At 42.6% G+C, this 14,734-nt stretch overlaps 1 protein-coding gene across 1 annotated transcript in view; it reads left to right on the top strand.

The window, feature by feature from the left end:
- PCNX2 (pecanex 2) overlaps window positions 1-14,734 on the top strand; it is a 1,104,481-nt gene that overhangs the window by 781,984 nt on the left and 307,763 nt on the right. The window contains 1 exon segment of the mRNA XM_033937641.1: window positions 9,639-9,851. Within this exon segment, the coding sequence (XP_033793532.1) occupies window positions 9,639-9,851 (213 nt within the window).

Genomic DNA, 14,734 nt, shown 5'->3' with positions numbered 1-14,734 from the left:
ATTGAGAGGGGATATGATCGAAACATTCAAGTTACTGAAGGGGATAGACTTAGTAGATAAGGACAGGTTGTCAATCGGCAGGGAGGGACCAAGAGCTCTCCCTTGGCTCAGGAGGCCTGACTTCTTTTCCTTTGGGTGGAACATCATCTCCTGGTGCTGATGGCATCACATATGGCTGGAGTGGACAATGTTCAAGTGGACTTCCTCAGCCATCAGATGCCAGATCCCGGCGAGTGGACCCTGTCACTTTAGTCATTTCAGGTGATTGTAAGACACTGGGGGCAGCCTCGCCTCGACCTCATGGCCACAGCATGAAACAAAGCGCCATGCTTCTTCAGCTGCAGATCCGAGCCCGGAAGCGTGGGGCTCGATGTTCTTGTGCAGCCGTGGCCTCCAAATGTTCTCTTTATGTATTTCCAACCTGGCTAATGATGGGCAGGGTTCTTCAAAGGATTGTAACTCATCTAGGCCGTGTCATTCTAGTGGCTGTGGATAAGGTGTAATCTGCACCTAAGCATCTACCCAGACCTTGTTATTCAGGGCCCGGTGGCCATGGAAGATCTGGGTCGCTTGGCTCTTACGGCTAAGCTCTTGAATGTATGTCCTTAGAACGTAAAGGCTATTCAGAGCTTGTGATCGATACATTTCTCAAATCTAAGAAGTCATCCACAGTGTCAGCTACACTAAGGCATGGAACATCTTCAACATTGGTGTGACCTGGATCAGGTGAACCCTTTTTCGGCTCCGATGTCACAGGTCCTTGCCTTTCTCCAAGCTGGTCTGGTTAAAGACCTCACTGTAGCATCTCTACGAGTCCAGGTGGCCAGTCTGTCCTGTTATAGATCTCAGGATAGCCAATTCTCGTTAGCATCGCATCTGGATGTTGCTCGTTGTGTGAAGGGTCCAGCTGCCCTTTAAGCAAAAGCTCCTTTTGAGCCTCTTCGGTATGCTTCTATCCTGGATTTAACGCTCAAGACTGGATTGAACGCTTCTATCCTGGATTTAGCGCTCAAGACTGTTTTTCTGGTTGCCATCACTTCTGCCCGTAGGGTTTCTGAACTGCAGGCATTGTCTTGTCGAGACTCCTTTCTCTGAATTACGGAGACGGGAGTTTGCTCTGGACAGTTTCTTCCTTTTTTGCCGAGGTGGTTTCGGCTATCCATGTCAATGAGGTGTTTGCCTGTTTTTCAACCAACTGGTTCCAAACATCAGGATCGTCTCCTGAAAAAGTTGGATGTGCACAGGTTGCTTCTGTGTTATCTGGAGGTTACTAACGAGTTTCACCTTTCTGATCATCTGTTTGTGCTGACTCATTCACTTAAGCGAGGTGCTCCTTCTTCTAAGCCCACGATCTCCAGGTGGATCCATAGAGCCATTTTGTCCACCTACATTCTTGCAGGGAAACAGTCCCCTGTTTCTGTTAAGGTGCATTCTATGAGGAGTTTGGCTTTTTCATGGGCTAAAGCTAGATCTGTTTTTCCTGAGGAGATTTGCAGAGCGGCGACGTGGTCGTCTCTTCACACGTTTGCCAAGTTCTACAGAGTGGATGTTGCTGCCAGATGGGACTCGGCTTTCGGGTCCTCAGACATAAAGGTCAGTGCAGCAAGCCCACCTTGACTCTTTGGGAGACTGCTTTTGTATTTCCCTATGGTCTAGAACAAGGGTCCCCAAAGTCCCTCCTTGAGAGCCAAATCCAGTTGGGTTTTCAGGATTTCCCCAATGAATAATGCATGCACATAGATCTCATGCATATTCATTGGGGAAATTCTGAAAACCTGACTGGATTCAGCCCTCAAGGAGGGACTTTGGGGACCCCTGGTCTAGAATATCTCACCTATTGCACTGGAAAAGGCGATTATGTACTTATCCTGGTAAGCTCTTTTCCAGTAAATAGGTGAGACATTCTAGACCCCTGCTCTGTCTTTGCTGTGCCTACTTGCAGATTTCAGAGTTCAATGCCAGATTTCAATCTCCAATCTGTTTTGTGGAGGCCGGTCAGCCCTTAGTGGCTAGGAAGTATTTGTAAATGTGTTCAACCTGTTATGGGAGTAGTTCCTGAGCTCCTTTGAAGCTTATGTTGGCAGTTAAGGGTACTGTTTAGTTGTTTTAAGCAGAACAATGTTTTAGCCTGTCGTTACAGGTACCTCTGCTTCACAGATGGGAGTGTCTCTCCATGCTTGGGTACTGACTGCTGGAAGGAGCTAAGCTAGCCTGTGAAGTAAACTAGAGTTGGAGTGAAAAAACTGGAATGGATCTCATCTGCAGCCCATGCGGGTAAAGGGAAATAACCCTATGGTCTAGAATGTCTCACCTATCTACTGGAAAAGAGCTTACCAGGTAAGTACATAATCTCCCTATATTGAAGCAGCATTCCCCCACCCCCTACTGGTACATGATTTTCGTGTGCCTAACAATAACATGCTAAAAAATTTAGATGCACATGTTATAGAATCTGATGTAGATCTGTGTGTAACTCCTAAACATTGCAAATTTAAGTGTTTGCTAATTCCAATAATTGATTATTATCACCTAATTAGCTGCTTAGTTTGCTTACGGATCCACATCCAAAATTGCACACACAACTTTGGGTGACCACTGTGATCTGTAAAGGCTGGGCAATATATCAAATTTTAATAAACTATAAAATGCTGGGATAAGAATGAAGCAAGATACATTGAGAGCCAGAGGAAAGAGTAACCTAATAAAGGTGAACCCAAGATTAGGGTCACAGACATGCAGCAATTGAGAGAAGATAGAATAATAAATAGAAGAAGCTCCAAAAAGAATTTCAGGCATTGGTTTACACCTCCAGACCTCAAGATCCATCAACTGGTCAGACTTCCAGGATATCCTTAATATATACACATGAGAGAGAGAGTTGCACATGCACTTGTGCGAATCTTTCTCAGGTATAAACTGAGAGCAGCCCTCGAGGACTGAGAATGAATACCATGGGTCTTAGGGAAAGCCTAACTGAACAGCCTAACAGCCTAAAATTTTGCTGACAATATACATGCATAATTCTAATGTTTTTCCCATGTTTTTGAGCAAAGCAGCTGAACATACCAATTACTGGTGTCACTGGTGAGGACAAAAGGCCTGCTGGGTGAATCAAGGTTCTCATGTAGAGTATATGTGAGCAGCAGATGTAAAACATACTTAGACAATTAATTTAAGAATTTGAAGAAAAAGCATAGTATTCTGCATTTTACCCTGCTCTCCATTAGGAACCAATGCATCTTTTGCAAAATTGTTTTTCTTTAAATTCCTTCAGGTTCATGAGAAGCATATACTGCAGTGAATATTATATTATAACTTCAGCTTTTAGTTGGAAAAAATGTATCCACGTAAAAAGGTGCAAATGTGTGCATGTACTTCTATCTAAGGCAGTTTTCTAAGGGACCCTCTTACCAAACATCAGTAAAGATGGGTTATTATAACTGAATTTTTAAATAATGACCACATGCTAATGTTCACATTAATGCATGGGCCTAACCACCACCTATTTTATAGGTGATAGGGCCTCACACATTAAACTTGCGTGTGTGCCAATTCATTAACCAATTCATGTATTTTTTAGCAGTGGATATCTAGTGAAATTACTGTGACACCTCAGTACATAATGCAGTAAACCATTTGTTAATACAGAGGAGTATATCTCAACCTATCCTTGAGGAACACCTATTATCCGAGGACAAGCAGGCAGCTGACCAAGCAGCGATGATCACCTTCTGGCTTGCCTCAACCTCAAGGTGTGCATCCTCAGTGACGTCACCCTGACACCTGATACCGGCAGGAAAGCCAGAGATACCGGTGTTTGTGTTTTGTTTTTTTTATTTTATGCATCTACACTGCTTAACCCTTGATACTGGTGTGATCTAAGTACATGGCTATCAGGTCCTGCGGTACCACTGCTGGTTTCTCCAGAATGGCATCAAGCACCAGTACCAAGAGAAAACATCGCTCTTTCAAGCCCTTCAAAGAGAACAGCTTTGCATCATACCTTCTTGTCATCGGACCAGTACCAGACTTGAAATCAGCACCGATCTTCTCGACACATTTCTTCAAAGACCTTCATATCCCTCAAGCTTATAGTCTGATTCAATTGAGGGCTTCTCTGAGCCTACAACAAAGTCTCCACTCAACTGCCCACCAATGGCTAAATTTTCTACTGAAAGACTATATTTCTTACGCAGTTGGGAAAAGAGCTAAAGCTAGAAGCTGATTCTCTCTGCAGTGCTGAATACTTGCAGCACTTATATTATTATCAGCCTCCTCAAGAAACTTCTCCGCTGTTTTCTCTTTCTCAGCCTCTTCCTCAACCAATCAAACCTTGGCTCCAACTGTATATTATCCCCTTTGGGAACTGATAACTACAGTCCTCTGGGTTCTACAGGTCATTCAAGAGGGATACTGTTTTACCAACACCTTAGAAACGCCCATCACCATTACAGGAGCTTCCAGAGACTTTCCTCTATATATAACTACCAGTCATTAGTGGTGCTTCCAGAGACTTTCCTCTATATACCAGTCACTAGTGGTATATACCTCTATATACCAGTCACTAGTGGTAGAGAGAAAAAAAAATCTATGCCTCAGTGCCACCAGCGAGTGAAAGCTGCACTATGGACACATTTGGATACCACTTGTACCAGTACTCCATGTTAGCAATCAGACTATCAAAATCGCAATTTCTATATCTCCTGTTATGTGAAGCATTTTGTTTGGATATTGCCTTCCTTCTCAATCTACAGGAATTTCATCACATCTCGATCCCTTCCCCTACCTAGACTGTATTGGGCTTGAGACTTATTCATGGTCTACGGAGGAATCTAACATGGGTGTAGAGTCTGTAAAGTTAGATTCCTCCACATGGTGCGGGTGTGGCTGCTTCAGGATTCCATCATGAAGCATAGAGCCTGTAAGGTGGCTCTTTCCTCTTCTTTCGATTCTACTTGAACTGGTGGAATCTAACAGGGGTGTAGAGCCTGTAAGTTAAATTCCCACCATATTGGAACCTTCCACTGTTTTATCCTTAAAGCAGGATCAACCAGGTGGTTCTCTTCCAAGATGTCGTCCACTGTTACATCAATGTTTATACAGTACCTTCTAGAAGACATACAGTTGTTTTAAGTCTTTTTCCTTAATGAACATTCGCCACACTTTACTCCATTGTCTTTTTGATTCCAAAAGCCTGGAGGTTTGGGAATGGCTGTAAGGGAGGAAGAGGCCACTACATTTAAAAAAAAAAAAAAATTTTTCGAGAATAACTCTCTTCACTTGATCATTATGCCTCCAGACCTTCAAGAGTCTCTTTTTAAGTCGACTCTTCTTCTTTGGGGGATGGTACTTTTTCTCAAAGAAGAGCTTTCACTCTGCAGGGGAACCGGTGTTTTTACTTCTGGTATTTCCTCATTCTAAAAGAGAAGAGAGGTCTATGGCCAATTTTAGATCTCAGGAGCCTGAATAAATTTTCCACTGAAGGGAAAACAAGTTTCATGTTCCCTCTGATAACTTTATATTCCCTCTCAGGTCGCAATAACCGGATATGCTCCCTGAATCTGAAAAGAAGTTTCTTCTCATATTCCAGTGCTTCTGAACTTCTGGAAATTACTCAGATTTACAGTAGCGAAGCACCATTATCAATTTAGAGTCCTGCCTTTTGACCTTGCATCCTCTTCCAGAGTAGTCATCAAGGCCAGATTGTAATGGCAGCAGCGTTGCAGTCTCCAGGTTTTCCCTGGCTGGATGATTGGCTCATCAATGATCCAAACTCATAATGGGTCCTTGCAGTGACTCAGTTCACAATTCTCTTCTTTCAGCACTGGGGATTCAATTTTTTTTCCTAAATCCCAACTTTAATCTTCTAGAAATCTGCAATTTATCAGAGCTCTGCTACACACCTTTTTATTTCAGACTGTTTCTCCCTCAGCATTGATTCAGCTTTGTGAGCAGACTTCTCTTCTCCCATCAATCTTGGCCAGACATCTGTTAGTACTCCTGGGTCACATGGCCTCCATGGTACATGTTATTCCATATAAGAGACTTCATCTCAAGACGCCTCAATAAACTCTTGCATGTCAGTGGTCTCAAGCTTGCAACCCTTTGTCTCAACACTTTACACTTTGACAACCTCTGTAGTGCTGGATGAGCTCTTTCATGATTTCCAGGAGGTTTTTGTTCCACACAAGGTTCTGACCACACACTTATCCTCCTAGGCTTGCAGGGTTTATCTGGACAGTATTTGCACTTAAAAGTTGCTAATCTACTGAACTAGTGTTTTTCTATCTATATCTTTTGGAACTCAGAGCAATCTACGGTGCTTTCGTAACATTTCAGCATATTGTGACTATCTAATTTCCACAAACTTTCAGGTTGTAATGTATTGAATAAACAAGCAAGGAGGCACGTGGTTCTCTCCTTCTTTGTCAACATGTCCAGCAGACTTTGAACTGGGCGATTGCTCACAATATATTTTTGAAAGCAGTATGCATTCAAGGGAAGCAGTATTCTATTGCAGATGGATTCAGCAGGTTTCTTTGGCCAAGTAGACGCTCAGTTCTGCAGCTCTGCAACACATATTCTTTCTTTGAGGGACTCCTCAGATAGACCTGTTTGTGTCCCCTCAATCACACATTGCCTCAATTTTGCTCCAGGCAATATTTTTCTTAATGCCTGTAACCTGATGTGTTTCTTCTGGATTGGACATGCAAGTTTCTTATACGTTTCCTCCAATCCCTTTAATCTTCGAGACACTTGTCAAACTCAAACAGGAATTGGCCACCAGGATTCTGTTAACCCTTAGTGGCCCGGGCATCCTTGGTTCTCCCTTCTACCTCAGCTCAGTATCAAGGAACCAATGTTTCTACAGACTTTTCCATCTCTTCTAATGCAGACTCACAGATATCTTCTGAATATCAATCTACAGGCTTTATACCTGACAGCTTGGTACCTCTTGGGTTGACGTGTACTGAGTTTCATCTTTTTCATCCTGTCAGATGCATCATAGAAGCATCAAGAAAACTGTCTACGCAGCAGTGTTCCAGCAGAAATGGATGTGACTTTGCACTGAGGTGCAGTATTACCGTATTTTCACTCATATACCGCGCACCCGTGTAAAACGCTCACACGGGTATAGCGCGCGGGAAACTGTAATTTATGTAAAGAAATTTTTATATACCGCGCACACCCGTATACCGCGCATGCCGCCCCGACTCTCCCGTCGCCGCCCGACTCTCCTCTGGCCACGCCGACTCTCCTTTCGTCTGCCCCGACTCTCCTTTCGCCCGCCCCGACTCTCCTCTCCCCCTTGAAGTCCTGTCCACACCCTGAAAGCCTGATGCCTCCCCCTGATGTCCGATTCACCCCCCCTCGCAGGACCGCTCGCACCCCCACCCTGAAGGACCGCTCACACCCCCACAGCCTCCCCACCCTCCTCCCATCATGGAGAAGCTCCTACCGTTGTCCTGCTGCTTCCTCTTTCGGCGGTCCCACCCCTTCTGTGAGCCCTGCGTCTGAGCTGCTTCCTCTTCCGGCGGTCCCGCCCTTTCTCTGATGTCAGAGAAAGGGCAGGACCACCGGAAGAGGAAGCAGCGCAGACGCAGGGCTCACAGAAGGGCCGGGACTGCCAGAAGAGGAAGCAGCAGACGCAGGGCTCACAGAAGGGCCGGGACTGCCAGAAGAGGAAGCAGCAGACGCAGGGCTCACAGAAGGGCCGGGACCGCTGGCAGAGGAAGCAGCAGGACAACGGTAGGAGCTTCTCCATGATGGGGGGTTGAGGAGGCTGTGGGGGTGCGAGCGGTCCTTCGGGGTGGGGGTGCGAGCAGTCCTGCGGGATGAATCGGACGTCGGGGGGGAACTATGTAAAAAAAGAGTTGTAAAACGCGCTCACGCGTATAACGCGCATGGTTATGCATGGTTTGTAAAATCGTGTATAACGCACGCGTTATATGCATGAAAATACGGTAGATTTCTTCTATATTTGTTCAATTTAGGCCTCAAGAACACTTCAATTTGAGTTCATCTCAGTGCTCTCAATGCTTTTCACAGCTCAGTTGATGGTAGACATCTAACTCCTCATCCAGTTTTGTCCAGATTCATTAACAGACCTTTTCAAAGTCAAACCACCTCTCAAACCACCTCCAGTAGTTTGGGATCTCAATGTTGTTCTCTCTCGACTTATGTTCAAATCTATTTTATTAAGCAAGGACAACAGCAAGTACAACAGTAGTAGAAAACATGGTAAGTCTTCTGTTCAACCTGTGTCTTTGACTTATCTTAAATACCTCACTTGGACAGTGTTTTTTTCTCATCTCTTACCTCTGTTCGAAGAATGAGTGAACTTCAAACACTGGTGGCGGATCCACTGTTCAGTGTTTTATCATGACAAAGTTGTGCTTCGCACCCATTTGAAGCTCTTTCCAGAAGTACTCAACAGAATCCATCTAAATCGATCTACCGTATTTCTCTTAAGACTCATTCCCCTTCTGGAGAAACAGCTCTTCATACTTTTGTTTCAAATGAGCCTGGGCTTCTTTCTTACAGAGAATTCAGCCATATAGAGCATTTCCTCAACTCTTCATCTCCTTTGATCCTAATAAGTTGGACCGTCCTGTATCTAAGCAAACTATATTTATAGGGTTAATGGTTTGTATCATTTACTCTTATGCTCAGGCTGGGAGTTGCATCACAGCCCACAAGATCCACTCTACGGAAGCTTCCTTTGCTTTCCTACACTTAACTCTTATTGATGAAATCTGTAAAGCTTCTACTTGGGCCTCAGTTCATATATTCACATCTCACTACTGTCTTAGAATTTTTTTCCAGACAGGAGGGTCACTTCAACCAAGCAGTAATGTAAGATTTATTTTCTTAATGGCAAACACTCTCATCCCATTCTAGTAAGCTATGGAGTCCCACATGTGAGAATATGCTGCCTGCTTGTCCTGGGATAAAGCACAGTTATCGTAACAGGTATTATCCAGGGACAGCAGGCAGATATTCTCACAACCCACCACCTCCCCTGGTTGGCTTCTTAGCTTGCTTACAGAACTGAGGAGCCATGAGCCTGCATTGAGTGGGAAGGCACTTATGCATGCGCGCAGTTTGCGAACTTTCTTAAGTTCTTAAAGTAGTAATGCATTTTTAAAGCTGTCCATACTGGGGCTCCATGGATGACGTCACCCACATGTGAGAATACCTGCCTGCTATCCCTGGATAACACCTGTTATAGAAATAACTGTGCTGTTCCATCAGGTTTTCAGGCTATCCAAATAAATATGCATGAGATAGATTTGCATGCATTACCTCCTTTGTTTGTAAATCTATCTCATACATATTCATTGTGGATATCCTGAAAACCTGATGTGATTTTGTATGCCTCAAGGACTGGGTTGAGAAGCACTGATAAAGGACCTGTTAATTATGCAGATATGAAGACAATATGAAAATTTCATAAGATTACTCAAAAGTTTTGAATATTAAAATGGTCAGATATTAAGACCAGAGTAATTTCTTTTATATTAGGTATTACTCAAGTTTTTCATAACCTACTTTCTACAAACTGATATTATTCATATGAATTATGTTGAAAATGAGATCTAATATTCTTCTTTGTATATTATTGTTCTTGATATTAGGAAATGATAACAACCTTAATTCAATATTTTATGAACATCTGACAAGATCTCTCCAGGAATCTCTGTGTGGAGATTTGGCTCTTGGTCGTTGGGGCAACTGCAGTTCTGGTGATTGTTTCATTTTGACATCAGATTATCTGAATGCTTTAGTTCACCTGATTGAAATTGGAAATGATTTTGTCACTTTCCAGCTTCGAGGACTGGAATTCAGAGGTGAGATTTTGTTGAGCCATCTTATGAGAGGGTGCTGAAATGTTTTCAGCCCAACCAACCAACTTCCTAAATTCTGAGCATTATTTTGCCACTGTAGCTGAAAAGAATGTTATCTTATTTTGTTGTGCCAATTTGCAGAAACAAAATTATATGTTTTTGACATTGTTTCAGTTCAGATCTATTTCTGTGAACTATATCCACATCATTCTCTTCTTGGTTGGGCTGAGAAATTTTTCAGCACCCCCTCCTATGGTGTCATCCTTTATTACAAATCAGCTTTGCAGATTTAACAGATGCCTGTTAATTGATGGATCACATTACTTCCAAGTGTTAAGAGCAGACAGGGTTCCTCATGTATAGGTGTACAGAAAATGAATACATCGCTATCATTGTCAAATGATATTATCTGCGAGAGAATGTTGTGCCTATTTCCACCTCTGCTTTATTAACACAATCTTTTTTTATTTTCTTGTACACCATGTTTTGTGAGCCCTAGTAAAACTGCATCAAATACATTAACCATTACTAACTAATGGTGATTTTGTAAGTCTGAGATTGGTTTATTGATCATTATGATGATAGCAAACCATTTTGGTTGAAAGGCTGCCAGATCATCCAGATGATGTTTGATATTTCATTCTCTTTAACATGCCTTATCCTTATTTACCAAATCTCTTCTTATTGAAGACGCAGTGGAAGTTATTTTATAAGAGTTAGGTGTCATTTACACCTATTTTTTTTTTTTTTTTTAAACCCTGATTTACATGTGTAAATGATTTTAGAAAAGCTGCTACTTAAACATTTTTGAAGGACTATGGGCTAGATTCACTAAGCAAACCGATCGTGGACCTTCTATTGAATCCACATTAAAACTAAATTCTGATTTTATCTTCTCTATCATTAACTCATGCACTTCTAGGTGGTCCCCTCTTAACTTATCCTGGTGGGGCAGACTTTCTACGATACGAATGATGATAACCCCCAAAATAAATTATATTCTCAGTATGCTTCCCTTTCTTCTTCCTTCCTCCGTCTACTCTCGTATTGAACGTCTCCTATCTTCCTTTTTGTGGCAAAGCAAACAACTCCGGATTGCTTTGCGTAAATTAAAATGTCCGTGGGACCAGGGAGGTGTCAACTTCCCGAGTTTCCGCGAATACCATTATGCTTTCCTGCTCTCTCAAGGCTCCCTATGGTCGAACCTCTTTTCTCTAAACACACCGCCCACGTGGTTATCTTTAGAACACACGTTACTAGATACATATTTCCTGCAACATGCGCCTGCCGTTCCTTTGCCTTCACAGGCCAAATGCAATCCGATATTGCTTAGTACTTGGCAGGCACTCCACCATATTGATTCCATCTCTGAGAACAAACTAGCTGATTCACTTTCAGCACCAATTTGGCATAATCCCAAACTCAAAATTGACAATACAGTGATAATTTGGAAATCCTGGCAACAACAAGGTCTTTGGACTCTTACTCATCTTATTAACGTGGATAAATGGATTACCTTTTCTGACATCATGGCTAAATTCCACATCCCTCCCACCCAATATTTCAATTGGATACAATTGCATCATTGTCTTACTGTGAGATTCCCATCTCCTGCATCTTTGCATACTGCTCCGGACCTACATTCCAAGATTCAATTATTCTCGGTTTCCAAAGGTTAATCTTCCAATTGGTACAAATATATGCAGGCAAAATCCCATCCTTTCCTTATCAAATCCATATATAAATGGGATCCGCTGTTACAATCCCCACTCACCGAGCATATTTGGTTGACGTTATGGCCCAGATTATTTAAATCCCTCCACTCAGCCTCTCATAGACAAACGGCTCTCCTCTTATATCACAGAGCCTTCTGGACCCCCGTTAAAACAGCCAAAATAACGAAATCCTCAGATAACTCCTGCTGGACCTGCAAATCCTCTGAGGGATCTTTGCGGCATATGATTTATGAGTGCCCTCAATTGCAGGCCTATTGGAATTCGATCTGGCGCACGATTGCCAAACTTTTCTCTATCACTGATCCCCTCTTGTTTGATATTTTGATCCTGGGATCCACTGCACTCACTGCCCATCTATCTGTGTATCATGATCGACTTTTGACACTTTTATTAATTCTTGCCATTCAACTCATTTTACATAATTGGAAAGATTTTACAAAATTAGATTTCAATCAATGGTGGAACTCCGTGTGTCTCCACAGTAAATTTGAACGACATATGGCTGAACGTCATAACTTAATAACGACTTTTGACAAAACTTGGTCGATTTTGGCTATTTTCAGCACTTAGATCCTTGACCATCATCCAGACCATCTACTCATAGTTTTCTGGTTTAATCATGTGCTTATTTTATCATCCATATCATATCATACTGCCATATCAGCGTCTGCTGACATTATAACATACTTACCTTTAATGTACTTAGCATTGAATGTATTATACCTTTTCTTTCTCAACATACTTCCCTCGTTCCTATATGATGTTTGTATATCTCGTTCCTATTTCGTATTTATGATTTGCATACATCGATGATTGTTATATTGTTTACTGCTCATATATTTTATGCTTCAGCCACATCTCATTTGTGTAATTAGATATACTTGATGGGTGTCACCACCCGGTTTATAACCTGTGCTTCCTTGGAAGCTCATCTTTTTGTTTAGATATTGTTATGCTTTCTAAAACCAATAAAATTTTCTTGAACTAAAAAAACAAACAAAAAACATCCTGGTGGGTTTATTTTATAGCTTCTTCACCCACCCTTTGCCCTCTCCTACCCACACTGGTGCTGTGATGTAAACAAAATAAACAAACAAAAAAGACTTTTCCTCTCTCTGTTAAATCCTAGCTCACATTTGCGGTCTAACACAAATTTCAAATCTGACACATTGTAATCACAAAACATAAAATTATTTTTTCTACCTTTTTTTGGCTGGTCATTATTCAAATCAAATAACTCGCTTGCCAGGGTCTCCTGCCCATTTGTTGTTTTCTTCTTTCTCCATGCTAACCATTCATCTTCCATCTCTGTCCTCCCCTTCCGTTTCCTTTCCCTCCCCCAGGAGGTCTGGCATCTTTCCTTTTTTTCGTCTCCATCCCCGCAGCTATGGACCTCACCATCCTCAGAGCCACCATCTCTCCTTTTCTCAACTACCCTTTCATCCAGCATCTCTCCCTCCTTCCCCACCACCCCAGGGTCCACCAGCTCTCCTTTTCTCTTCCCAACTACCCTCCTATCCAGTATCTCTATCCCCCCTCACACACCATCCCTTATGTCCAACTTCTCTCCTTTTCTGTTCCTTCCCTCCCTAAATCCCATTGTTCACCATCTCTTTCCCTCTACTCTGTTTTTAGACCCATTATTTCTTCCCTCCCCCCCGTCCGGCATATGCATGTCTCTTTGCACCCACCTCCCTCTGTGTATTTCTATACCAGGGTCCTCTCCCCCCAAAGGCCTGCATGTTCCCCTCTTCTTTGTATTGTCCTCTGGCCTACAGTCTCTTGCACTACAAAATTACTTGCCTGTATTTGGAAAGCTGCTGTATTCTGCACACTGGAAAACTCCAGAGGGGCTGGTTTGAAACCACGAGCATAAGGTGTGGACTGCGAATACTCATTTTATAGTCATTCCATCATTGTCTAGAAATGAGGCGATCCCAAATACAATGAATACCTTGGTCAAAACTTGAAGCAAGCAGCAGCCTTCCTTATGTTTCACAAAACCAGAAAAGGAAGCCAGGAAAGATCAGCCTCATGCAATCCACAAGAACAACTAAAGACAGCATGACTTGCTTTTTGCACGATCCTACAACTTTGATTAAATCACTCTGGCTCTTGCAACCCACCTTCGTTTCCTAGCTGCTGGGGAATGAGGTTTGAACGGACTCTGCAGCACACAGACATACACACACACATTCTCTGTCCCTCTCGAGAAAAAATTTACTCGCACAGAATCTGTACGAGTAGTTTCAGATCAGATCAAGCCAAACTGTAGGTAGAAAGGGGGGCGAGTGGAGAAAAGGGCTACAAAGCAACATGTAAACTTCCCCTTCCTCCCTTCGCTGAAACACCAGCTCATCTTCAGAAGGAAGCTCAGTTTTTTGTTATGGAGAAGCAGCTGTCACGAGGTGAATGACTTCATTTCAACAGTAAAACTGGTGAGGGAGCAAGCAGGGAGGCAGGTCCTGGAAAGAGTGCACCAGATGCCGGGACTGGGACAAAGCGGTAAAGGTGCAGCATTCCCAGGAGCGTGCATGATCTGTGGCTGATAGAGGGGGAGGGTACTATATTACTTTCTCCTTGCGCTCCATGAGATGCCTCTGCTGTCTTTCAGGTTTGCCAAAAGTGCTGCCCTTTATTGACATTTAGAAGCTGTGTATTAAAACTAAACCTGAAGGCATGGGGAGGAAGGTTAGGCCCCGAATCGGTGAGGCCAATTTTTAAAAAATATAAATCGATTCGAATCGATTCACCCAAAGTGAATCGGTGAATCAATTTGAATCGGGCAGCACTAGTACGCATTAAAATACTCCATTATGTTTTTAAAGCTGGGGAGTGTAAGGTTTAGCCTCCAAAATGTAAGGTTTTGGAGGGGTAATGTTAAAGCATTGGCGGCCTTACAATCTGCCAGGTCCCGGGTTCGATACCCTCACTGAAGATTCAGTAGGCAGTAAAATTAATGACAAAGACAGCTAAGAGTGCTTGCATAAAGAATATATATATATTGTGCAGCAATAGGCTTAACATTACAGAAAAGCAGAATTTATAAAGACACATTAAGCATTACAATTGTAGAAATAAGCTTTACAAATACAGAGACTGCTTCTGTGCTCTTGTGAATGAGAAAAAAGAAAGCTTCCTAAATAGGTG

The sequence above is a fragment of the Geotrypetes seraphini genome, chromosome 3 (assembly GCF_902459505.1).
Source record: "Geotrypetes seraphini chromosome 3, aGeoSer1.1, whole genome shotgun sequence".
Lineage (NCBI taxonomy): Eukaryota > Metazoa > Chordata > Amphibia > Gymnophiona > Dermophiidae > Geotrypetes > Geotrypetes seraphini.
Note: the sequence above shows the minus strand (reverse complement) of the source record. Positions and strands in the feature narration are given on the sequence as shown.